The sequence below is a fragment of the Chrysemys picta genome, chromosome 6 (genome assembly GCF_011386835.1).
Source record: "Chrysemys picta bellii isolate R12L10 chromosome 6, ASM1138683v2, whole genome shotgun sequence".
Lineage (NCBI taxonomy): Eukaryota > Metazoa > Chordata > Testudines > Emydidae > Chrysemys > Chrysemys picta.
Genome location: NC_088796.1, coordinates 6,138,218 through 6,163,326, shown reverse-complemented (window position 1 = coordinate 6,163,326; position 25,109 = coordinate 6,138,218). Strand labels below are relative to the sequence as shown.

Sequence of the window (25,109 nt, the reverse complement as noted above, 5' to 3'; positions counted from 1 at the left end):
GGAGAATGGAGGGTAAATACTTCCATGCATGAAACCAGAGCAGTTCTGTGCTGGAGAGCAGGATAGCTAAAAACAAGGGGGTGAGACTAATGATACTGATCATTCATTCATGCAGGAGATGGTATTCTTAATAGAGGCCTAGGAAGCACTAGAGGGAACTGTTTTGGAATACGGGGTGGATCAAACATTGCTGGTGGAGGGGAAGTGCACAAAAGGAACATACTTGATGCAGTTTATTGATGGTCAGTATGACCACCCTGGTGTTCCTAAGGGCTAAAGCAATCTGTTCACGCATCAAAAACATGCTGTTAAAAACCTTGATGCTTTTTACCACAGAAACAGAAAACTGTTTGAAAAAAAATCTAAACTTAACTTTCTTGTTCTTTAAAAGACAGAAAAAACTGGCTCTGGCAGAGACCTTGAAGACCACACTTAAGCCTAAAGTGAGTTTTCATGGATGAATTATAAAACCCGGCATTTAGGCATTTCTGTAAGACGCATGGATGTGCTAATGACATGGGTGGGATCCAATGGCTGTTACAAAGAGGCAGGCATCCGCCTCTTAGAAATGCACCCTCACCTCTATAGCTCAAGCCCATCTTTTTTCTCAGGCTTTTCCTCTAGGGCAGGGGCTGAGTATTTGTAGAGGGAGAAAGGAGTCATTATCCTGATCATTTTGTAACTGGATATTTTGTAAGTTAATAGAAATCTAAATTAAAATAGCATCAGATCTTCTAAAAAGTAAGTTTTCCCCAGAAAAGAAAATCACTCTAAGTATCAATCATAGGCGCCGGTTTCTAATTTTCCCCAGGAGTGCTCAACCCCGACTCAGCCCCAGGCCTCGCCCCCAATCCACCCCTTCCCCCAAGGCAGCACCCCACTCCCTGTCTCTCCCTGCCCTCGCCCCGCCCCCTCCCCCTAGCGCACCCCATCCCTGCTCCTCACCCTCCCTTCCAGCACCTCCTGCATGCCGCAGAACAGCTCATCCGCGGTGGGCGGGAGGCGCTAGGAGGGAGGGAGGGGGAGAAGTTGATTAGCAGAGGCTGCAAGTGGGCGGGATTGGGGGTTGGGAGTGGAGCTTGGCTGCCGGTGGGCACTAATCACCTACTAATTTTTTCTGTGGGTGCTGCAGTGCTGGAACACCCACAGAGTCGGCGCCTATGATTTCACTATAACCCGGATTTCAACATTCACATTATGGTGCTTTGAAGAAATGTGCGTCTTCATCTTCACCCTATCTGGATTTTCATTATACCAAGAATTTACAATTAAAAGGTCCTGCTGGATCAGGTACCCAGGATCAAATGTCCACTCCGTTCCACATTTCTGTTGAACTCACTGGCCTCCCGGTACTGTGTTTATTTTAATCACCTCTCCTTCTGGAAGAGGGGTGCTCCCGGCAACATTCTGATCAGATGCTAAATACCCTCCCATATCACATTCTATCAATGTATTGTAATTTAAACCAACGCTTCTCCAGACACTTCTTCACTTGGACCAGCTCCCCGCCAAATTCCTCCAATGTTTGGTTCTCGGAGAATTTCATTCTATCACTGGGAGCGAAGGGCACTTAGGACCTTGCACGATTATGCCCTTAATTCGTAATGAACCATGTATTAGATCATATAAATCATGGATGAAATCCCGGCCCCGTTGAATTTAATCAAAGTTTTGCCACTGACTTAAATGGGGCCAAAAATTCACACCACATACCTAATTAAAGGTAAGGAAGCTAAATGGCTCTTAAAATTACGCAGTTATGTCTTCCCTCCAAAGCCGGGTCCTGGTTTTGCTGTAAGTCATATTTTGACTCCCTCTCAGCCTACCTGGCTGCCCTAAGAAACAATGAAATGATCTCTGATCATTTCTCCCCTTTTCTGCCACCAGAGAGTGAATCCAAAAGAAAATTCCAACACAAAGCTTTTTATAAAGTCCTGTAGAAATGACCACAGAAGGCAGGCTGGCAAAGCTTTGGCAGGACAAAATGCTGCAATTGTGTGTTTGGCCTTTTTTATAGAGCAGAGGAGAGCAGCTGTCGTTCTAGCAAGCGGTGCTGTCAGCCTTCACAAAAGAAAGTCATGTAAATGTCAAGTCACAGGTATAAAAACAATCCTTCAATACAGCCTCGGTATATCTGAAAAGCCTGCCTAGCTCTCACTAGTGAAAGCACCATAAGGGATGATGCAAAAGCCTGTTTAGGACAAAGGAAGTTTTGAACTAAATCCAGACTTCTACAGTTCTTGATCAAACAGCGTAACTCTTGTGGACAGGATGAAAACCATACATCTGCATGCCATTTTGGTGCCTTATCCAAGAATCACTTTTAAGTGGTTCTGAGGCAGCCTCATCCACCAGCCACCCCTCAAAATGCCATATGCAAACTATTACCTAACCAAACATCCTGGATTGTATTCCAATTCGGTCTTGAAGAAGGTCTCTGAAAACAGTACATCCCCTTATCACCTTGGTCCAAACAGAACAAAGGACTTTACCATAGTGCTGCTACCACTGCAAACCAAACTGGTAAAATCATGCTCAAAACATAGTGAGTCTTTTCAGAACGGGAAGCACCCACCAGCATGGTGCAAGATCCCTTGTTTTCATGCACATTATAAAACAGTAAGTATATACACACCAGCTCCTCCGGAAGAGTGTTAAAACAGGTTCACAGCTGTTGATAGCAGTACCTCTCAGCAAATGAATAGCTATTTTGAAACCACTCTTTCTGCCAGTGGGTCACATGGACAGAACAACCATTCACTGAAGATAAATGTGAATGTAACAGAAATGGGTGGACAATAAGATAAGAGAGCCATAATTAAAGCACTAGATGCTTAGGATCTGCACTGTCCTAGACAGGAACTGCAGGGTGTGAAATGAGTAAAGAAACCAACTAGGAGTGAATCCTATAACACCTGTAGGTGGAGCCACGAGTTAATAATACTTAGCATTTATATTACTTTCTGGCACAGATCCACAGCAACGGTGCTATGCCCCCACCTTCTATTCAAGGACAAAGCAGAACTTCCCAAACATTAAGCTTCCACTTGCAAAAAAAAAATAATGGCATAGTAAGTTATTACCCCCATTTTGAAGGTGGTGAAACCAAGTAACAGAGAAATTAAACTTCCAAGGTCATAAATTGAGTCAGATGGCCAGGCCTTGTGACTCCCAAGTCCCATGATCTAGCCCAGCCTTCAAAGTCATGAAATTTACCCTTCTAGACCAAAAATACAAAACTAAACAAAAAAACCCATCACCTGCCTTCATTGTGATGGTGATTATTAGAATGAAAAATGTGAAACTTTAGTGACCCATTAAAAAACCCCTCATACACCGGGGTAAGTAGAACTTTGCAAATTATTTTAAACTATTAGATTATGTTAGCCTGCAGAGAGTCACTTTTGATGAAGGAGTTTTTAGTAAAGGTTTAAGAAATTCCAAACTGGCAGCTTCATTTGCCTTGAATCTACTAAAACCACTCAATTCACCTTGGTGCTCAGTGCCTCTGAAAAATTAAGTCATTTATTTAGATGTCTAAATATGAATTTAGACGCATAACTGTAAGCACCCAAGTTTGAACGTTTTAACCAGTGTTTCATCAAAATCTTCCTCTGGCTTTCCTTTTAGCCCGTGGACTTACTGTGAATACAAAGTCACAGAATACTGGGTCAGTCCAGATGCTTAAGGAACACACTTGACATTTGCCTCCTGTTCTTTATGTTAAGATCCTAAGGGAAACCAAAAATCCTACACCTTGCAGAACCATCATGAAAGATGCTACAAATATCCGTTTACCCATTGCAACTATGACTAGGATGGTAAGAAAATTTAAACGATATTTTATCTGCCAATCAAAAAGAGATGGCTGAATTTCAGGCAGTAGAAAGTAGACTTTTGCATGGTTCTGTTTTAAAGTAATTATAATGGTCTGAAATGTCCGTCACAACCCAAAACTAAACATACCATGTTAGCAATATGGTATGGCTGCTCTTCGTTTAATTGTAATTTATTTACACTGAGGTAGCAGCTAGTGGCCCCAGCCTGTAGCTGTGTGATACACACCGTACAAACACAGAACAAAAAGACAGCCTCTATCCAGAAGACCTTACAGTACAAAATGAGACAACAGATGGATACAACAGACAAACAGGGAGGGGGGCACAAGAAAAGAAAGACCATTATTAACTGCTTTTTGATTAAATAGAAGGGCATGTAGTTACACAAATGGGTAAGGCACAACGCTTACTATTGTCCCAGGGCTGCAGTTAATTGCATGCTATTTTGTTTTGAACTCTTAAACATGAAAGAGTTGGTCACACTGTACCTCTTTGGACCAGGGACCTTCTCTTCGGTCTGTGTTTGTACAGTGCCTGGCCCAAGGGATCCTGGCTTTTCTGCACACCATAGTTCATCGTATCTGAAGGATGGAAAAACCAACTGAGGCCCTTTCTTATCCTGCAGAAAATTCTAAGTTATTGGTGTTGTGGTACCATCTGCTAGGCAACAAGGAGACAAAGTACTGTGAAAGGCAGAGAAAGAAGCACTCTGTCTCATAGAATTGTAGAATATCAGGGTTGGAAGGGACCTCAGGAGGTCATCTAATCCATCCACCTGCTCAAAGCAGGACCAATCCCCAACTAAATCATCCCAGCCAGGGCTTTGTCAAGCCTGACCTTAAAAACCTCTAAGGAAGGAAATTCCACCACCTCCCTAGGTAACCCATTCCACTGCTTCACCACCCTCCTAGTGAAAAAGTTTTTCCTAATATCCAACCTAAACCTCCCCCACTGCACCTTGAGACCATTACTCCTTGTTCTGTCATCAGGAACCACTGAGAACAGTCTAGATCCATCTTCTTTGGAACCCCCTTTCAGGTAGTTGAAAGCAGCTATCAAATCCCCCCTCATTCTTCTCTTCTGCAGACTAAACAATCCCAGTTCCCTCAGCCTCTCCTCCTAACTTGTGCTCCAGCCCCCTAATCATTTTTGTTGCCCTCCGCTGGACTCTTTCCAATTTTTCCACATCCTTCTTGTAGTGTGGAGCCCAAAACTGGACACAGTACTCCAGGTGAGGCCTCACCAATGTCGAATAGAGGGGAACGATCATGTCCCTCGATCTGCTGGCAATGTCCCTACTTATACAGCCCAAAATGCCGTTAGCCTTCTTGGCAACAAGGGCACACTGTCGACTCATATCCAGCCTCTCGTTCACTGTAACCCCTTGGTCCATTTCTGCAGAACTGCTACCTAGCCATTTGGTCCCTAGTTTGTAGCAGTGCATGGGATTCTTCTGTCCTAAGTGCAGGACTCTGCACTTGTCCTTGTTGAACCTCTTCAGGTTTCTTTTGGCCCAATCCTCTAATTTGTCTAGGTCCCTCTGTATCCTATCCCTACCCTCCAGTGTATCTACCACTCCTCCCAGTTTAGTGTCAGTCTCCTCTCCTGAAAGAAGGGAGCCAAGTTTACAGCTCTTTGAACTAGTCCCTCTTTGCGCCTCAATGGGATTAGGAGGGGAAAAACAAACAACAACAAAAACCCAGGACAAACTCCAAGTAAAGGGGAGGGGAGAGGTGGGACAAGAAACGGGAAGGATCTAGACCAATGCTAAGTACCACCATGCAGTGACCCTGTATTGACTGCAGGTTCCAATGCCAGAAGATGCTTGGAGACAGCCTCCAGTGATTTTATATGCATATGGGATACAGTAAGAGGAGACATGGAGGAAAAAAGCAACAAACATAAAAAGGAGATGTTGATGCTAATGCTATTGATGGAGTGACAAGAAATAAGGGGATATAACAATACAATGTGAGCTGCAGGCCAGGGTAGATTTGCACAAAGCCTATAGGCAAGCGGCTGCAAACAGAGGGTTTCAAAGAGAGGAGTAACGTGGTCTAATTGTGCAGCAAGGAAATTAGTCTTAGCAGCTGTATTTTAAATGGAGGTGAATGAAATGGATATTAAGGGAGGCAGGCCAGAGAGGATTTCACATAGTCAAGGTGATTTTTAAAGTATGTTGTGGAAGAGAAAGCAGCAGCATGCGGCAACAGCCTAGGTATGTGAGGAGAAGGATACGGGAAAAGTGTCAAGGCAACGCCTGGGGGTGGGGGCTGGCAAGAAGGGTCATATGTCCCTCCCCAGATGATGGGGGGGGCACATTCAGCAGGTAACCTCAGTGGCGAAAGGAGCAGGGACCGCCCCCAGCCTGGCCCCAGCCCCAGCCCTTCCATGCAGCTGTGTCTCCTGTCTGGGGTCTGTTGAACAGCTCCGCCAGAGGACAGGGCTGGGGGGCGGGGCTAGGGGTGGTATAGCCACGTTCTGCTCCTTTCGCCGCTGCGGTTCCCAGCGCAGCAGGAGGACAGAAGTTCCCTCCCCTCCCCCCAGGCAATGTGGGACGGGGAGGGGACAGGAAGAGCACGGGGGCCCTAGGCTGGGGGTGAGGGGTCACGTGGGGAAGTCACATGCCCCCTTTTAGGTGGTGCCCCCCTTTGTGTCCCTCCCATGAGTCACCCAACAATTCTGAGTGACAGAGAGGATCGTAGTATTGTCAATACCAGAAGCAGAATTTCAGAAAGAAAAGTGAAGAACGCATTTTTTGGCAGATTAGGGTTGATCAGACAGCAAGACAACCAGAGAAGCAAAGGGTAAAAGAGTTACTGGCATAGTGATGATAGCTGAATCTGTGGAGGCGGATGTAGTCATCCAGGGATAATATCTGGGCAAATCAAGAAATGCCTGAAACCTCTCTTTGCAAGAAGAAACTGGTTCAAAACTAGTTCCAAGAGAAATGGTATAAAATAGTGCTGCAAAAAAACCCACATAAAAATATTCTCTCCATAAAAATCTAACGATCCTACTGTTTCTAAAATTAGGGCAACCACTAAATGAAAGTTAACCTGAACAATAACTTTAGCTAAACTTCAGGTCACATGCATTAATATAATGAGATGAAGAATATGAAAAGGCCATTCATAATAGAATTCATGAAGTTAGGAATGCCATGCTTAGCTACCTTATAAGATATAATTAATGATCCTATAAAGTACGAACTCACCCAGCCATCCACAAAACCGTTCTTTACATTGGGTAGGACAAGCAAGCTGCTGCTTCCACAACTACTGCCCTTTGAGAAGCTGAAAAGCCTTTTCCACATGCTGAGCTTTGAACCACTACCCAAATCAGAATGCTATATAACAGCTGGCAACCCAATACACATCTCTCATGATAGACTGGTTATTGGTGAAATGTTAAAGAAAAAGTCATTACCTCTTTCCTATTGCTTCTAATACCCTACATTCCTCTAGATTATTTATAATCCCCACTAAACCCATCCTCTGTTTATAGTCTTTTAACACAATAGAAAAATATAAACTATCTGGAGATCTGCCTTGTTTTGTACCACTCCCAGCCATTTGGTACAACAAAGGAAGTTCTCTCTCCATCAAACGGCCTGATCCCTCATGAAGCCCTGATGCTCAGATTCAAGGTTAAAGGATTAAGGCCTGAAGCACTGAGTACCAGAGGAAAGAAATCCAAATATCAAAAGAAACACAAAAATCAATCCTCTGCACCGCAGGGGCAGTATGAAGAACAAGTCAGCTGGGCTGAATCTAAAATTTTCTCTGTGTGGCTCTCAAAAATTAGCACTGTTATAAATGTAATGGGCAGTTTTGCAAAGACAAAGAACCCCTGGAAAACAACAGAGCTCAATTCAAAATATCATTACACTCTGGAAAGTTTTATGTCACCATAATTTTAGTTGCAAATGCATAAAGTCCACTTCAGAGAGAGAGAGGGGGGGGGGGGGTCACATGACGTTATCCTTCTATGAAGTTTGTATATCCACAAGTGACAGAATGTAATACTTAGTACAGTTTGCTTTTTGCTTCAATTCTCTGCATGCTGAAGCGCAGCCAAGGTCACAGGAGGGAGGAAAAAGTGGGTTTAGCTTGGTGCAGCTGTGATCATGGCCAGAAATAGCAGGGTATGGAGGATTTCTTGCTTTGATTTTGTAATACCAATGGCTTTTGTTCTTAGTACTGCCCCATCAGTTCAGATTGTAAATGGCTTGATAGTTGCAAGGGTAGGTTCCAAATACAGTGAATTCAAAAGTACCTTCCAGAACTTTTTTGTTTTAATACGATCTGGCTCAACTTTTCCTACTGAAAACTCTTTGGGACACAAGAAAATATACAGTACATTAAAATATTAGTTACTTTAAGAACAATTTTTTAAAAATAAATAGAAGATACACAGTTACATATAAGAACAGCAATCTATATTAAAACTAATCAAGCCAGGCTTCAAAAGAGGATTGCAATTCATGGAGTGATCTACTAGCTTCTAATGTGTCCTCAAAAGAAGACAACTGCAGGTGTTCTGAAAAATGTCTTTCCCTGTTCCCAAGTGTCTGCACAGGAAAGAACGCCCAGAAAGCATGGTGAACAAACTTACAAGAGCTAGAAGGAAAACAAGAAATTTAGTCACACCACAAATTCCCAGAACATTTTCAATTTCAATATATGAAGCCGCAAAGCCACGCCAGGAGATTTACCATGCACTATCATTACACATTAACAGATCCAGGCCTTTGGAAAATTCACAAGTGGCTGGTTTTTACTGTATACAAATTACCAGTGACATCCAGTGACCCCTGATCCCACCCTCTTTCCACAAGTGTTTGCTAATTGCAAACATTTTACTTTTTGAAGACTACAGCTGTAAACCAAGTTAGCTCCATCTTTCCACTAAGACTGACTAAGCTGCCTCCCCCTACATCCTATGGGCGTGCCCACCCATAGGCTTCCTGTTCAGGCTAGTTTGGAGTGCTGAATGTGGCATACGTCATCCTAAGAAGAGATCAGATACAGTTCAGATAAGAGCAGGATAGAAAACTGCTGTAGTTCAAAGTAAACCTGCGGTTATCAAAGAAACCAGTGCAAGTGGAAATGAAGCTTTAGACTCCCTGGACTAACAAACATTGTTGGCTGGTAAAAAAAAACAAAAAAACTCACAGAAATCTTGAAATAAACTTTTGGTCACCAACTATTTCTGCTATTCTTTAAGCTTCTCTGGGTATATCTACACTCCAAAAGAAAACATCTGCAACAGCGAGTCTCAAAGCCCAGGTTTATAGACTCAGGCTTGTGCTGCGGCGCTAAAAATAGACATTCCTGGTTTGGCTCTGAAACCTGGTGAAGGGGATGAGTCTCAGAGCCTGAGCAGGAACATCTACACTGCTATTTTTAGTGCCGTAGCATGAGCCCGAGCCTGCAGACCCGGGCTCTGAGACTCGCTGATGTGGGTTTTGTTTTGTTTTGTTATTTTGCAGTGCAGCTGTACCCTGGCCTAGGTGGCCGTAATGAAGTACAAATGTGCAGAAAATTCAGTATAAAGTCTCCTGTTATGTAACAATGGACTAGGGCAGATATCTGTTGGGGAGATGCTGTGGTTATATTTATTACTCAGAGGGTACATCTATACTTACCTCCAGGTCCGGCGGCAAGCAATCGATCTTCTGGGTTTGATTTATCGTGTCTTGTCTAGACACGATAAATCGATCCCGGATGTGCTCGCCGTCGACGCCGGTACTCCATCTCGGCGAGAGGAGTATGCGGAGTCGACGGGGGAGCCTGCCTGGTGCATCTGGACCCGCGGTAAGTTCAAACTAAGGTACTTCGACTTCAGCTATGTTATTCACGTAGCTGAAGTTGCGCACCTTAGTTCGAAGTGGGGGGTTAGTGTGGACCAGGCCAGAGATGTGTCTCTGCAGCTAATTCAGCATTTGCACTTCTTGCAGATACGTCAAGTACATTTTTATTGACCAAATAAATTCTCTCTGAGTTTCCCAGCTGATTATGCTACCAACTTCAGTGTAAAATAATCTGCCACAGAGAGAGAAAGCCTGGGTGTTAAAATGGACACTAACAACTGGGCAAGCAGTTTCCAGCTACCCAAAGTAAAAAAGAGTCTATAAGCCATTTGCAAGCACAGTTGATTTCTGTCTGTTTTAATGCTGTCAATCTGCCAGTTTTAAAAATATTCAGGAGGAGAAGAAAAAACATCCTAGCCAGCTGCATTCAGTAAATGCATAAGTTGCCTAAGTGGCACATTGGGTTATTAAACGCACCTCTAGAGAGCAGGGAACAACTCATAAATGAACTGGAATTTGGTGGTCTTAGTCAAACACTGAACGTTCTGGCACGATTGGCAGTTTCTTCTCTAGAGACTCCAGACTGGAATAGCAGGAGGTGATGCATGTCGTGATTGAGGAGAATTGACAGATGGCCCCAGGTGTGAAATAACAGGGGTGCTGCCGTTTGCTACCAAGATGCACTGGCAAAGCTATACTGATGGGAGTCCTTGAGGACTGGAAAAGCTGGGGTGCTGCCGGTTAGGACAGAAGTGTATTTGCATAATTGTGAGGTTTGATTTTTTTTTTTCAAAGAGTGTGTGAAATAAATCACATGCCTGGAACAGCAGGAAGGGCTGCAAGCCATTCTTTTGCATTTATATGTAATTGTCTAGAATATTTGGACACATCGGTATAGCTAGCACAAGATACATAACAATTCAAACAATCCTAAAAAAATAGAGTCAATAATATGTATTTAACAAGGAGCAAAGATAACAGTCACCTTTTCTCATAAAATAATAAAAAAGTTATACCGTAAACATAAAATCTTCTAAAAGACCCTTGATAGTGTTCCCTCCTGGAACTATCACCATAACGACGAACATTTCAATAGAGGGAAAGTGCTATTAAATTCTGTGTTTGATATTTCCAGCTAACTAAAAATATAAGAGGGAAAAACACACAAGGGTGAGATAGATCCACACACACAAATGAGAAAAGTGTTTGATGAAATAAGTGGTTGCAAATTACAGCTGGAAAATCTCTAGTACTGGAGGGAAAAAAATCCTGTAACAGGGACTGTCCATTCAAAGGGTGCCTTTCTATAACAAACGTATTTGATACTAATTTTCTCAAATGTTCCTATATGAAACATGTTCACGTGAGGGTTGAGGAAGGCTGGCAGAGTTGCGTGAGGTCCCAGAAATGGATTAGCAGAGGGTGCTATAGGGAAGAAAGGAACAAGGTGCATTGACAGAGATGCTGACGGGACAAAGCAAACAACAGCAAGGAATGCTATAGGTTAGCATTTAAGCACACAGAAGAGTTAAAAGGAGGGGTACTTGCACAGCATCTCTCTGAACTATATTTGGCTTTAGTCAGAGCTATTAGACAACCCTCGTTTCCATGGTGTACTATATTCATATTCAGAGCAAACAAAGGGGAAATTGGTGGATTGTTTTAAAATTCCTCTCTCTCCGATGCAGTTATCAGGAGTATGCACAAAAGCAGGTGCCATGTGAACAGATCCTCCTGAATGAGCAAGGAGTGGGTACTTGAGCATGTACCAGGCATCGGCACCTGAGAGATGGGAAATGTGTTTTAAAAAGCTGTCTTAAGCTAATCAAATACAGTAGGTTATGCTTTTATTTTTGAATATTTTAAAGCATCTAACACCATGGGGCAGACTTGAAAAGAAATTCTACAAACAGAACTTGCCTCTAATTTTAGAAGTTATACATCTTTTGCTGAAGATCAATCCTGGACTCACCCATGTGCACACCAAGCTAGTGAAAACTATCCCCAATAAAGCCCTGCTCCCATGGCTGTGCCTGAGAGAACTGGAGATCCTGCAAGGGCAGATACTGCCGCTGCCTAGAGATGGCCAATCTGTGTATCAGGAAAAGAGCATTTTTCCCAAGCGAGTCCCTCCTTCTGTTTACACCTGACAGTGAAGTGACAAATTCAGCATTACAAATTCGCATCAGGAGGATCCAAGCAGGCAGAGATGGGCAACATTTGTTGAAAGGCTTTGATAATTAGTTAAATGTAAAGGGTACTTATAGTAGAGGAAACGAAACACATATCCATTCAAAAGTTCGGTATATTTAAAGTGTTCCCCAGAGTCAAAGTTTCCCCTTCCACAAACAGGCAGATTGCCATGAATAGCTCAGACAGAAATCAAACTGCTCTATATTTGCTCTTGAAATCTTTTCTTCAAGTAGGTAAAAAATTATGCCCTACAGGAGATGACAAGATGCCTTTAAAGTCCATACCTCATTTCTGACTACAATTACCTCTCGCTAGCTTGGCACAGCTGCACGCTCCTATTTGCTTTTGTTTTTCCATTAAGGGCTCGTCCATTATTTGTACCCATCCTATGAATGCCAATGATGCAGACTCCCTTGCCTATGATTCTCTCCACAGATAATAGAGAATAAATTGCAATTAGATTTTGGTAATTGTAGATAATTAACTCAAAATGAGCTGTTAATTATAAAAATCTATGTTTTTCAGTTCTTGATTGTATTATTTATTTTACTTGTAAATTCCAATGTCTCACTCGAGCAAGTTTAATATTTTAAATACTTTTGGCTTTTTTTAAAAAAAATACCAAGAGAATTTTAAATTGAGCTTTGCTTATTTGAAAATTAAAATTACGTTTTGGGGAGGTTCCCTTGAGAAGCTCATCCAAACTGGAAGATAAACAGGGTTGGTTTTCCATCATGATTCTTAATAATATTTTCTACAGCAAAAAGCCGTTGGCATTTCAATACAACTGCCAGATTGCTCAGAAGAGAACAGTTCCCACCTCCCATTCCAGCCACACTCACGCGGCACCCTTTCCTGAGACTGAAAAAAAATCACTTCTATATTCAAATGCATAAAGGAGACAAATGGACTTGTCTTCGTAGCCTCTTCCAGCCTTACATTAGATTAAATTATTTAGGGAGCATTCATCTGGTAACCTTTGCAAAACTGAAGACTGAGTACAGGAAACAAACTTTCAGATGCCTTGCTGCCAAACTTTGGAACCAGCTGGCGTTGTGACTTGAGACTGCAGAAATGCATATTAACTTTGAAAAATTACTGTGGGTTTAATCAAGAGAAAGAGAGAGAGAAAGGAAAAAACCTTATGAAATCTGGAACTCATTTTGTAAACAACGCAGTTTTTCTTCATTCCCCCCCTGTATTAAGTAGACTTTTGCAGGTTTTAGCAACCTATTGCAAAAAGACCTGCAGATGTTCTAGGTTACATTTCTCCTTAACAGAGTGCAATGCTAGAATATATTTAACTAGATCTATTTTCTGAATCTCCTTTGCTAGAGTGATCATGGAATCACATGGTTTTGTAAAAAAGGGGAAAAAATAAATGAGGATCACTTTTAGGACTCTCCTCATCTGTGGTGGTAACCTAAGTTTAAAATACAATAAATTCGACTGCCTGTTAACACAAGGGTGATTGGATAATCAGTAACTCATACAGCAGAAAGAACAAACTAGAGAGTCCGTGAGAAAGATATCTCACTGCACTTTTTTATTAATTTAGATGGAATACAAGAGTCAAAAGAGTTAAAGGTATTGATATGACCCTGTCACTGTCCAACATTAAACAGTGGTAAACAAGGTTCAGGGTTTGGTGCACACACAGACCTCAGGTTGCTTAGTACCATGGCAAACACACTATTAAACATCCTTTATAACTTTTTATTAAAGATACAGAAAGAAGGAAAAACAGGTAAAGCATTTGAAATGCAAGGTATTAAGTAAGGTTTTCATTTTAACAACATCCTCATTCCATTTAGCAGGAGAGGGTCTTTAGAAGGAAAAGAACCTTTGCCTGATGGTCTCTTACAGGGTATTAAAGATGGGTGGAATCTCCTTCCCTAGAGGTTTTTAAGGCCAGGCTTGACAAAGCCCTGGCTGGGATGATTTAGTTGGGGATTGGTCCTGCTTTGAGCAGGGGGTTGGACTAGATGACCTCCTGAGGTTCCTTCCAACCCTGATATTCTATTATTCTATGGGAATAACTGTTCTTTTGGGTAAATGAAGTAGTTAGTTGGATACACGGGAGCTATTGTTGTTGCTGCTGTTGTTCAAGTCCAATTCTATTTCCTAGAGGGCATAACAAGACAAACAAAGAGGAAAGAAAAGAACAGCAAAGATAGAAAATACAGCAACTGTCCCTGGTGCTGAATGTCACTTGCAACCTCACTGCTGGAAAAACACAAGTATAGCACATGGCCTTATTAGCTACTCCAAGACCTGGCAAACTTGTACCAGCATTGGGCTGTTTAGGGCACTCTTTTTAGCGGCCTCTTTCTGGTCACAGAGATACAGCAGTGTTACACAATATACAGTCTTGGCCAGACTCTTATTAAACAGAAAACAAAAAGAGAGGGATAGGAAAAAGAAGAAGGAAAGTGGGGAAGGAAAAGGACACACTCGGAGGGAATATGAGTGATAAAGTTTCACATCCCAAGTGGTGTTCAGCATTCGTTAGGATGGAGAAGGTCCAGGATCCTAAGAGATGGTGGGGGTGGCAGCCAGGATGGTGAAGTTCGCTCCTTCCTGTTCTTTCAGTCAGCCAACATTGCAGAAGCCAGTTCTCACCACAAAGTCTTCTTCTGAGAAGGACCCCAAAAGAGAGTGAGGGGTTGAATATCCCATCCCCACATTATTTTGTCCACCAATTATGCCTAATTTCCAACACACCAATTTTGTTTCGTTGATTTCCAGTCTTACACTATCCTTGTTTACACAGTCCTTGAATTATATCAGTGGGCTTTTTTGTTTGGACTAATTCAGCCTCTCTCTTTCTTCATCTTTCCCCATCAACATTTATTATAGTTCACTGCGACATTTTACGAACCTTTCACTCACTTCTCACTGTGGAGCTCACAATTAGGGTAAATGCGTAGGCCCAATTATTCCCCTACCATCCCATCCCCAACCAAGAGTGAAGAAAAGAAAATACAGAAGGACATTAATACTAGGTCACCAGAAAGAAAAACAAAACACATCAAAGCCAAGGTTGGTAAGCAAATTTCTCACTAGAAAGTCCTGCTTGGGGGGGTGGGGGGGGACAGGATAATTAGAACCGCAGAAAGCACACATGCAATTTCTGGGGCAGCAGCAGGTGCTGCCTTCCTGGGTGCACACATTTACTTGGGTTCTCCTCAGGAGCTATCTAGTCCAACCCCCTGCTCAAAGCAGGACCTAATCCCAACTAAATCATCCCAGCCAGGGCTTTGTCAAGCTGGGCCTTAAAAACCTCTAAGGAAGGAGATTCCACCACCTCCCTAGGTAACCCATTCCACTGCTTCACCACCCTCCTCGTGAAAAAGTTTTTCCTAATATCCAACCTAAACCTCCCGCACTGCAACTTGAGACCATTACTCATTCTTCTGTCATCTGCTACCACTGAGAACAGTCTAGATCCATCCTCTTTGGAACCCCCTTTCAGGTAGTTGAAAACAGCTATCAAATCCCCCCTCATTCTTCTCTTCTGCAGACTAAATAATCCCAGTTCCCTCAGCCTCTCCTCGTAAGTCATGTGCTGCAGCCCCCTAATCATTTTTGTTGCCCTCTGCTGGACTCTTTCCAATTTTTCCACATCCTTCTTGTAGTGTGGGGCCCAAAACTGGACGCAGTACTCACCAATGTCGAATAGAGTGGAACGATCACGTCCCTCGATCTGCTGGCAATGCCCCTACTTATACAGCCCAAAATGCCGTTAGCCTTCTTGGCAACAAGGGCACACTGTTGACTCATATCCAGCTTCTCGTCCACCGTAACCCCTAGGTCCTTTTCTGCAGAACTGCTTCCTAGCCACTCGATCCCTAGTCTGTAACAGTGCATGGGATTCTTCCGTCCTAAGTGCAGGACTCTGCACTTGTCCTTGTTGAACCTCATCAGATTTTTTTTGGTCCAATCCTCTAATTTGTCTAGGTCCCTCTGTATCCTATCCCTAACCTCCAGCATATCTACCACGCCTCCCAGTTTAGTGTCATCGGCAAACTTGCTGAGAGTGCAGTCCACGCCATCCTCCAAATCATTAATGAAGATATTGAACAAAACCGGCCCCAAGACCGACCCTTGGGGCACTCCGCTTGAAACCTGCTGCCAACTAGACATGGAGCCATTGATCACTACCTGTTGAGCCCGATGATCTAGCCAGCTTTCTATACACCGTATAGTCCATTCATCCAGCCCATACTTCTTTAACTTGCTGGCAAGAATACTGTGGGAGACCGTATCAAAAGCTTTGCTAAAGTCAAGGAATAACACATCCACTGCTTTCCCCTCATCCACAGAGCCAGTTATCTCCTCATAGAAGACAATTAGGTTAGTGAGGCATGACTTGCCCTTGGTGAATCCATGCTGACTGTTCCTGATCACTTTCCTCTCCTCTAAGTGCTTCAGAATTGATTCCTTGAGGACCTGCTCCATGATTTTTCCAGGGTGTAGCGGGGTGGTTACCCCGCGCCTGCCTGGAAGGGCTTAAAACAGCCCTGGCAGAGGGCTGCAGCTCTAAAAGCTGGGCTGATTGGGGAAGTAGCCACAGCTGGGCCATGCCCCAATCAGGCCACAGCTGGCCTGTATAAAGAGGCTGGGAGCCAGGAGCTCTCTGAGTGCAGAGAGAGAAGGGCCTGGCTGCAGCAAGCTAGGGATAGCGTACCTGAGTGGAGCAGGGCTGGGGAAAGGCTGAGGTGCTGGGAAGCTCCAGCCTGGATAGCCCCAGGCTGCAGCCTAGCGGAAGGCCACGGGGTACTTGGGGTTGCAGAGGGCAGCCCAGGGCTAGGCCAAGGCAGCAGGTCCAAAACCTCCTTGCCAGTGATGAGTTGACAATACTGCAGTCTGCCACATGGAGTGGGGGCTAGTTGGTGACTGGCAGTGGCCTTATCCTGAGGCGAGGTAAGGATAGTGGGTGGGGGTTCCCCGGGGAGAGGAAACCCAGTGGAAAGGGGTTCTGCCCGAGGGCAGCCCCCCAGATAAGGGCACTGGGGTCCTGGGAGGGACATGGGGGGGCCAGAAGAGGACAGGCAGACCACCAGCCTGCAGAGGGTGCTCCAGTACGCTGGAAGAGCTAATTTCTGGAGTCACCAGCAGGAGGCGCCGCAGGGGTGAGTCCGCCCTTCTACACAGGGACTGAGGTGAGGCTGACTGGCCTGTAGTTCCCCGGATCCTCCTCCTTCCCTTTTTTAAAGATGGGCACTACATTAGCCTTTTTCCAGTCATCCGGGACCTCCCCCGATCACCATGAGTTTTCAAAGATAATGGCCAATGGCTCTGCAATCACATCCGCCAACTCCTTTAGCACCCTCGGATGCAGCGCATCCAGCCCCATGGATTTGTGCTCATCCAGTTTTTCTAAATAGTCCCGAACCACTTCTCTCTCCACAGAGGGCTGGTCACCTCCTCCCCATACTGTGCTGCCCAGTGCAGCAGTCTGGGAGCTGACCTTATTCGTGAAGACAGAGGCAAAAAAAGCATTGAGTACATTAGCTTTTTCCACATCCTCGGTCACTAGGTTGCCTCCCTCATTCAGTAATGGGGTCCACACTTTCCTTGACTTTCTTGTTGCTAACATACCTGAAGAAACCCTTCTTGTTACTGTTAACATCTCTTGCTAGCTGCAACTCCAAGTGTGATTTGGCCTTCCTGATTTCACTCCTACATGCCTGAGCAATATTTTTATACTCCTCCCTGGTCATTTGTCCAATCTTCCACTTCTTGTAAGCTTCTTTTTTGCGTTTAAGATCAGCAAGGATTTCACTGTTTAGCCAAGCTGGTCGCCTGCCATATTTACTATTCTTTCTACACATCGGGATGGTTTTTTCCTGCAACCTCAATGAGGATTCTTTAAAATACAGCCAGCTCTCCTGGACTCCTTTCCCCCTCGTGTTATTCTCCCAGGGGATCCTGCCCATCAGTTCCCTGAGGGAGTCAAAGTCTGCTTTTCTGAAGTCCAGGGTCCGTATTCTGCTGCTCTCCTTTCTTCCTTGTGTCAGGATCCTGAACTCGAACATCTCATGGTCACTGTCCTCCCAGGTTCCCATCCACTTTTGCTTCCCCTACTAATTCTTCCCAGTTTGTGAGCAGCAGGTCTAGAAGAGCCCTGCCCCTAGTTGGTTCCTCCAGCACTTGCACCAGGAAATTGTCCCCTACACTTTCCAAAAACTTCCTGGATTGTCTGTGCACCGCTGTATTGCTCTCCCAGCAGATATCAGGGTGATTAAAGTCTCCCATGAGAACCACGGCCTGCGATCTAGTAACTTGTGCTAGTTACCGGAAGAAAGCCTCGTCCACCTCATCCCCCTGGTCTGGTGATCTATAGCAGACTCCCACCACGACATCACCCTTGTTGTTCACACTTCTAAACTTAATCCAGAGACTCTCAGGTTTTTCTGCAGTTTCATATCAGAGCTCTGAGCAGTCATACTCCTCTCTTACATACAATGCAACTCCCCCACCTTTTCTGCCCTGACTGTCCTTCCTGAACAGTTTATATCCATCCATGACAGTACTCCAGTCATGTGAGTTATCCCACCAAGTCTCTGTTATTCCAATGACATCATAGTTCCTTGACTGTGCCAGGACTTCCAGTTCTTCCTGCTTGTTTCCCAGGCTTTTTGCATTTGTGTATAGGCACTTAAGATAACTTGCTGATTGTCCCGCTTTCTCAGTCTAAGACAGGAGTCCTTCCCTCTTGCACTCTCCTGCTCGTGCTTCCTCCCGGTATCCCATTTCCCCACTTACCTCAGGGCTTTGGTCTCCTTCCCCCGGTGAACCTAGTTTAAAGCCCTCCTCACTAGGTTAGCCAGCCTGTTTGCGAAGATGTTCTTCCCTCTCTTCGTTAGGTGGAGCCCGTCTCTGCCTAGCACTCCTCCTTCTCGGAACACCATCCCATGGTCGAAGAATCCAAAGCCTTCTCTCAGACACCACCTGCGTAGCCATTCATTAACTTCCACAATTTGACGGTCTCTACCCAGGCCTTTTCCCTGCACCGGGAGGATGGACGAGAACACCACTTGCGTCTCTAACTCCTTTATCCTTCTTTCCAGAGCCACGTAGTCTGCAGTGATCCGCTCAAGGTCATTCTTGGCAGTATCATTGGTGCCCACGTGGAGAAGCAGGAAGGGGTAGTGATCCGAGGGCTTGATGAGTCTCGGCAGTCTCTCCGTCACATCATCAATCCTAGCTCCTGGCAAGCAGCAGACTTCTCGGTTTTCTCGGTCAGGGCGGGGATGAGCCAACACACTGCTGAGCCTGGGTCTACCCTTATTAATCTACAATGTCTAGTCAATGTGTGAAGGTAGGAGGAGAGGACTGACCGCTAGGAAGACACTTCTGACACCTAGAGTTCTTGTCTAGCAGTTTGCTTTAGCACCCTAAACAGTGAGAGAGGATTTCTTTTGCACTGAGAGGCCTGTATACTTTTTTATTCTCTCCTTCCTGCTTTGCTGAGAAGAGATCTTACACACAGCCTTTGACCAACACCTCAGGGCCAAAAGATATACAATGCCAAACTGACTAACCTCTGGCAGGACACTGCACTGTCAGTCAGGTCAGAGACCAGAGAGGGGAATTGTATCCGGGAACAGTTTTAGAAGCAAAAGAGATTTTCCTGCTTAGAAGGGGAGTGAGGAAAGGCCAGGTGATCCAGAAGTGCCATTAAGACGGAGATCGACCACATGTGCCCTTGTAGACTTCCTCCAGTAACAGGGAAATGCCACAGCTATCTACAATTATTAATTATATTAATTCCAGTAGTGTTTAGAGGCCCCAATTGAGATCAAGGTCCCATTGTGCCAGGCACTGTACAAACACCTAGCAAGACAGTCCTTGGCCTGAACAGCTTACAATCTAAAAAGACAAGACCACAAAGGATAGCATCATTTCTATTATAAAGATGAGGAACTGAGGCACAGAGAGACTCAGGGTATATCTACACTGCATTAAAACACTCCTGGATGGCCTGTGTCAGATGGCTTGGGCTGTGGGGCTATAGAATTGCAGTGTAGACATACAGGCTCTGGGACCCCTTGATGGAGGAGGGTTCCAGAGTCCGGGCTCCAGCCTACAATTTTATAGCCCTGCAGCATGATCCAAGGTCACACACAAAGTCAGCAAGAGAGCAGAGAACTGAAGCCAGCATTCCCGAGTCTCTGTCAAGTGCTTTAACCACAAGACCATCCTTTCTTTTGGTTATATATAAATTTGCTAGAGACCAATCTAGACTATTTCATGAGTTCGTTCCTGGTTAGCAGCATTTAACCCAAATCAAATAGAAGTACAGACCAAAAATATGCATGTGGCAGCCAACAACATCTTTTTTGAGAAGGAAGAAAATACACCAACACTTAGAAGTACTTGCTAATGGTTAAAAGAAAATGAGAGAGATTACCTTAGCCCCATGCCAGTGCCATTCGTCATAAGGGTTGGTCCTCCTGGCCCGCCTGGTGCTTCATCAGTGACCACTTCTGAATCAAAAACGTTGCCCTTAAATCTGGAAAGGTGGAGTTAGTTAGCTTTACATCCTGGGGAAGCTATTGTAACTGCAGCCACCTCCACCCCCAACACACACACACACAAGGGTGAACTCTGATCAGAGCACATTATACAGAGAAGCTTTCACAATACCTCTCCATTTTCTCCCTCACACCCCTCAGTTTTGGGGAAAACAGCTTCCACCTGCTGCCTTTGTTTCTGAGGGCTGCGATTGACAAAAATTCTTTAATTCTACTGATTTCAAAGACTTGCTCTCTTGAGAAATATGAGAAAAACTATGAAAAATATTCATGCTTCGCCACACTAAGGGATGCCCTAGCACCTGGCAAGGGCTCAAGGGTGCCATGAAAGCTGAATAAAATATTGGAGCTTGCAGCTGTTCTCCATCTTTAATATGGTGATGCAGTCCCAGGCAACTGCTGGTCTCAACAGATGATGTTCCTTCTTTATCGGAGTATCCTCTCCTTTGTTCGAATCAAGATAGAAAATAGCATGCAGGTAAGTTTCCCTTTCGATTATTATAAAGATCCAATTTCTGGCCCTCATGGATAGTAACAGAAAGGACCTTAAACCTATCATTGAGCCAGGACTGAAGATGGCCCATTCTGCACCTCAAGCCAGTGTAATTTTGGGCTGCCCTGAAGTGTAATTAAACATACCTAGAGGAGTCTGTAGCAGGGCAGACACCCTACTCCGGTTTGGAAGGGGTTAAAAAAACAGCCCCGGGAAAAGGCTGCCCCAGGAAGCCAATCACAAGAAGGCTTGAGGCAGCCAATCAGGGCCCAACTGGGCCAGTATAAGAAGGGCTCCTGGGGAAAAGGAAGTTAGTCTTGCTCCAGACTAGAGACAGGGGTACCTGGTAAAGACAGGGGTACCTTGGACAGAGCATACCAGGAAGGTGCAGGCTGAGCTGGGGAGCTCTGGCCTGGCGACCTCCCAGGCTGAGGCCTTGCGGCAAAGGCCTGAGGAGGTACTAGGGCTGCAGGAAGGCAGCCAGGGCAAGAAAGGCAGCAGTTCCAACCCCCTTGCCAGTGATGAGTGGCCATTACAGACTGAAGTTTGCCCCTGAGTGAAGGAGCTAGATGACGACTGGCAGTAGCCAGAGGCGAGGTGGGTATAGGGGATTGGGGGTTCCCGTGGGAGGGGAAACCCAGAGTGTGGGGACACTGCTGTGGGGCAGCACCCCAAGGTAAGGGACACCGGGGTCACAGAAGGACACGGGGCCAGAGGTGGTGGAGACAACAGGGGCAGATAACAGAGGGCGAGACACCGGCCCATAGAGGGCGCTCTGGAGGTGGATGAGCTAATTCCCGGATGGACCAGCAGGAGGCACCGTGCCGGTGAGTGCCCTGCCTTGCTACAGTGTCATTTCCCCCACCAATGAAATGCAGTCACCTCTGGTGTGCAAAGTGACAGGCAGAGCACATGGGATTGAGGAATACTGAGCCCATTTGAAACTACAGGAGGGAATTTAGGGAGACAGAAAGCAATGATGTTAGAATTGGGCCATGAAAAAAGGGCTAACTCCTGCCCTGGCCAAAAGATATATGGGCATTTTAAGAGCCACTAACTAGTGCAAGAGGTCAGGACCTTTTTTCCTTCTCATTTAAATGACGACACCTCTAGCACCTCAGAATGAGCCTAATCCAGCCCCGCACAATTCTACCCATTGAGAAAGAGGGACAGCCAAATAAATTAGCATTAGCTGGTTTTGTTTGTCTGTCTTTTACTATCCTCGTGATGGTAAAAGACGAGTGAATAGGTTAAGTTCCTTCCTTGGTGAGTCTTCCTGACAATTTAGCAAGGTGTATCTGAATGCTTAAGTAAACACATCTTCGTCATCTGTAGATCTTAGAAGCAATTCTGTGGTTAGCAAGTAGACCAAAGAGGAGAATCACAAAGCTAAAACAGGAAAGGGGACATTTGAGAAGGATACCTGTAAATATTAGGCATGTGCAGATATTTGATGTAGATAGTTCAATTGTATTTAACTCTAAAGAGATTGCAAGAAAACCTCTTACATTCAGATTGCTACAGTGTAGGTGCCTTATTTGAAGATGAGATGGCAAATGTACAAGCATCTGCACTTCTGGGAAGAGGTAATGCAAGATATTTTCAAGACTCAGACTATTCACTTATGGACCCTCTTCTGTACTTTTTTCTAGCAACTACAGCTTTGCAGAACTTGAAATCTTCTTGGGAGAAACTGGTTAAAATAGGTACAATTACAGCAACAAGAATGACATCATTACAGAGATATTTAAGAGTCCTTTTGTTGGGGAGCCAATGCCTCTCAGAAGACTCTGAAAACATTCATTTTAAAAGCAACTCTGCTTGTGTCTCCTTTATATTCTACTTACTTTTTATTAGTGGGATATATGCATAGAAATAGGATATTTGAAGATTAAACAGTCAGTTTTCAGAATGGAGAGAGGTAAATAATGGTGTCTCCCATGGGTCTGTACTGGGACAAATCCTGTTCAACATATTCATAAATGATCTGGAAAAAGGGGTAAACAGTGAGGTGGCAAAATTTGCAGATGATACAAAACTACTCAAGATAGTTAAGTCCAACGCAGACTGCAAAGAGTTACAAAGGGGTCTAACAAAACTGGGTGACTGGGCAACAAAATGGCAGATGAAATTCAATGTTGATAAATGAAAAGTAATGTACACTGGAAAATATAATCTCAACCATACATATAAAATGATGGGGTCTAAATGAGCTGTTACCACTCAAGAAAGAGATCTTGGAGTCATTGTAGAGAGTTCTCTGAAAACATCCACTCAGTGTGCAGCTGCAGTCAAAAAAGCGAACAGAATGTTGGGAATCATTAAGAAAGGGATAGATAATAAGACAGAACATATCATATTGCCTCTATATAAATCCATGGTAACGCCCACGTCTTGAAAACTGCGTGCAGATCTGGCCGCCCCGTTTCAAAAAAAGATAGATTGGAATTGGAAGAGGCACAGAAAAGGGCAATACAAATGATTAGGGCTATGGACCAGCTTCCGTATGAGGAAAGATTAACAAGACTGGGACTTTTCAGCTTGGAAAAGAGATGACAAAGGGGAGATATGATAGAGGACTACAAAATCACGACTGGTATAGAGAAAGTAAATAAGGAAGTGTTATTTACTCCTTCTAATAACACAAGAACTAGGGGTCACCAAATGAAATTAATAGGCAGCAGGTTTAAAATAAACAAAAGGAAATATTTCTTCACACAATGCACAGTCAACCTATGGAACTCTTTGCCAGAGGATGTTGTGAAGGCCAAGACTATAACAGGGTTCAAAAAAGAACTAGATACGTTCATGGAGGATAGCCAATGGCTATTAGCCAGGATGGGCAGGGATGCAAAACCATGCTCTGAAGTGTCCCTATCCTCTGTTTGCCAGAAGCTGGGACTGGGCGACAGGGGATGGGTCACTTGATGATTCCCTGTTCTGCTCATTCCTTCTGAAGCACCTGGCATTGGCCACTGTTGGAAGACAGGATACCTGGCTAGATGGACCATTAGTCTGACCCTGTATGGCTTTTCTTATGTTCTTAAGAATACATCTGTTCCTACTTACTTCTCACCTGAAGTTATAATCCTTTGTGAACTCAGTCATTTCCAACTGTGATGAGATGTTTACCCCACACTTGCCTGGAAAGGGTTAATGCAGATGGGAAAGGGGGCTAATTAACCCAACAGGCCATAGCTGAGGGGAATCAGGTGGCCAGGTAAACCCAAGACTGAGTGAGGGAGCCCAACTGAGGAGGAATGATCTGGGCTGGGACTATAAAGACGGGAAATTGGAAATAGAGGGGGCCGATGGGAGAGTCTGCAGTCATTCCCTGAGAGAAGGGAGGTGCATTTGGGCTGGCAAACCCAGAGAGGGGGGGAATTTACTTGGGGATAGCTTTGAGCAGGGGGTTGGACTAGATGACCTCCTTGGAGGAACCTTCCAACCCTGATATTCTATGATTCTATGATGATTCTAAGCCAGGAAGGTAGGACAGGACTCAGGGAAAGACACTAAGGTCTAGAAGCGAATAGGCCTTGACTGCTGTCTAGAAGGTCCCTGAGCCAGAACCCGGAGCAGAGGGTGGATCTGGGTTCCCCTGCCAACCATTAAGGGAGTGGCACTACGAGGAAGACTGCCTAGGACTGCTTGAGAGGAAAGACTTTCCGATCCTGGAAGGGGAAAACCGTTTGGTGACCTGGCTGGAGGGCTAAGTCACAAAGAAGCAGCTCATGGAGTGAGAGAGGGGGCCACAAACCAAGACAGAGAGGTGGAAAGACGGTGCGCAAACGTGGGAAGGGGCATCAACCTCACGAGCTATTCCCCAGAGTGACCAGGAGGAGGTGCCATCCTAGTGGTGAGTGGAGCGCCTTGTCACACCTACGCACGGACAATTGTGACTGCCTCCGATCAAATAGACATGTGAAAACTAACTAAATACAATTAAATTTTTGGATTGCACATTACATACAAAAGCAGCAGAGAAAGTTACTTAGCAGAGTACAGTTTATACAGGCAAAAAACTCCTTCAGCTATAATATTCTCTTTTAAAACTTGAAAAGCAGTTGTGGGGTTGGAGGGAAAGGAGAAAAGACATGCGTGGGATGCAGATCATGTAATTCATAATCTTGTGGGATCCCCTTGTCAGTGACGCTTTTAAAATAATATCTACATCAAAGCTCTCATCAAATCCTCTTGCTGTTTCCTTTACAAGACTGCTAAAC

General features: G+C 44.5%; 1 protein-coding gene across 7 annotated transcripts in view; it reads right to left on the bottom strand.

Annotated features, from left to right (window-relative positions):
- Nucleotides 1-25,109, bottom strand: part of KIAA1328 (KIAA1328 ortholog) — a 262,488-nt gene that overhangs the window by 71,032 nt on the left and 166,347 nt on the right. For 6 of the 7 annotated variants that reach the window (XR_010602080.1, XR_006174509.2, XM_065598669.1 and 3 more), the window contains one exon: nucleotides 20,267-20,368. Coding sequence is in view for 5 of the 7 variants with exons in the window: in XM_065598669.1 (XP_065454741.1) it covers nucleotides 20,267-20,368 (102 nt within the window). In the remaining 2 variants the exon portion in view is untranslated. Of the gene's footprint in view, nucleotides 1-12,036; nucleotides 14,484-20,266; nucleotides 20,369-25,109 lie in introns of those variants that run through there. The other variant, XM_005296200.5, reaches the window with a different exon arrangement.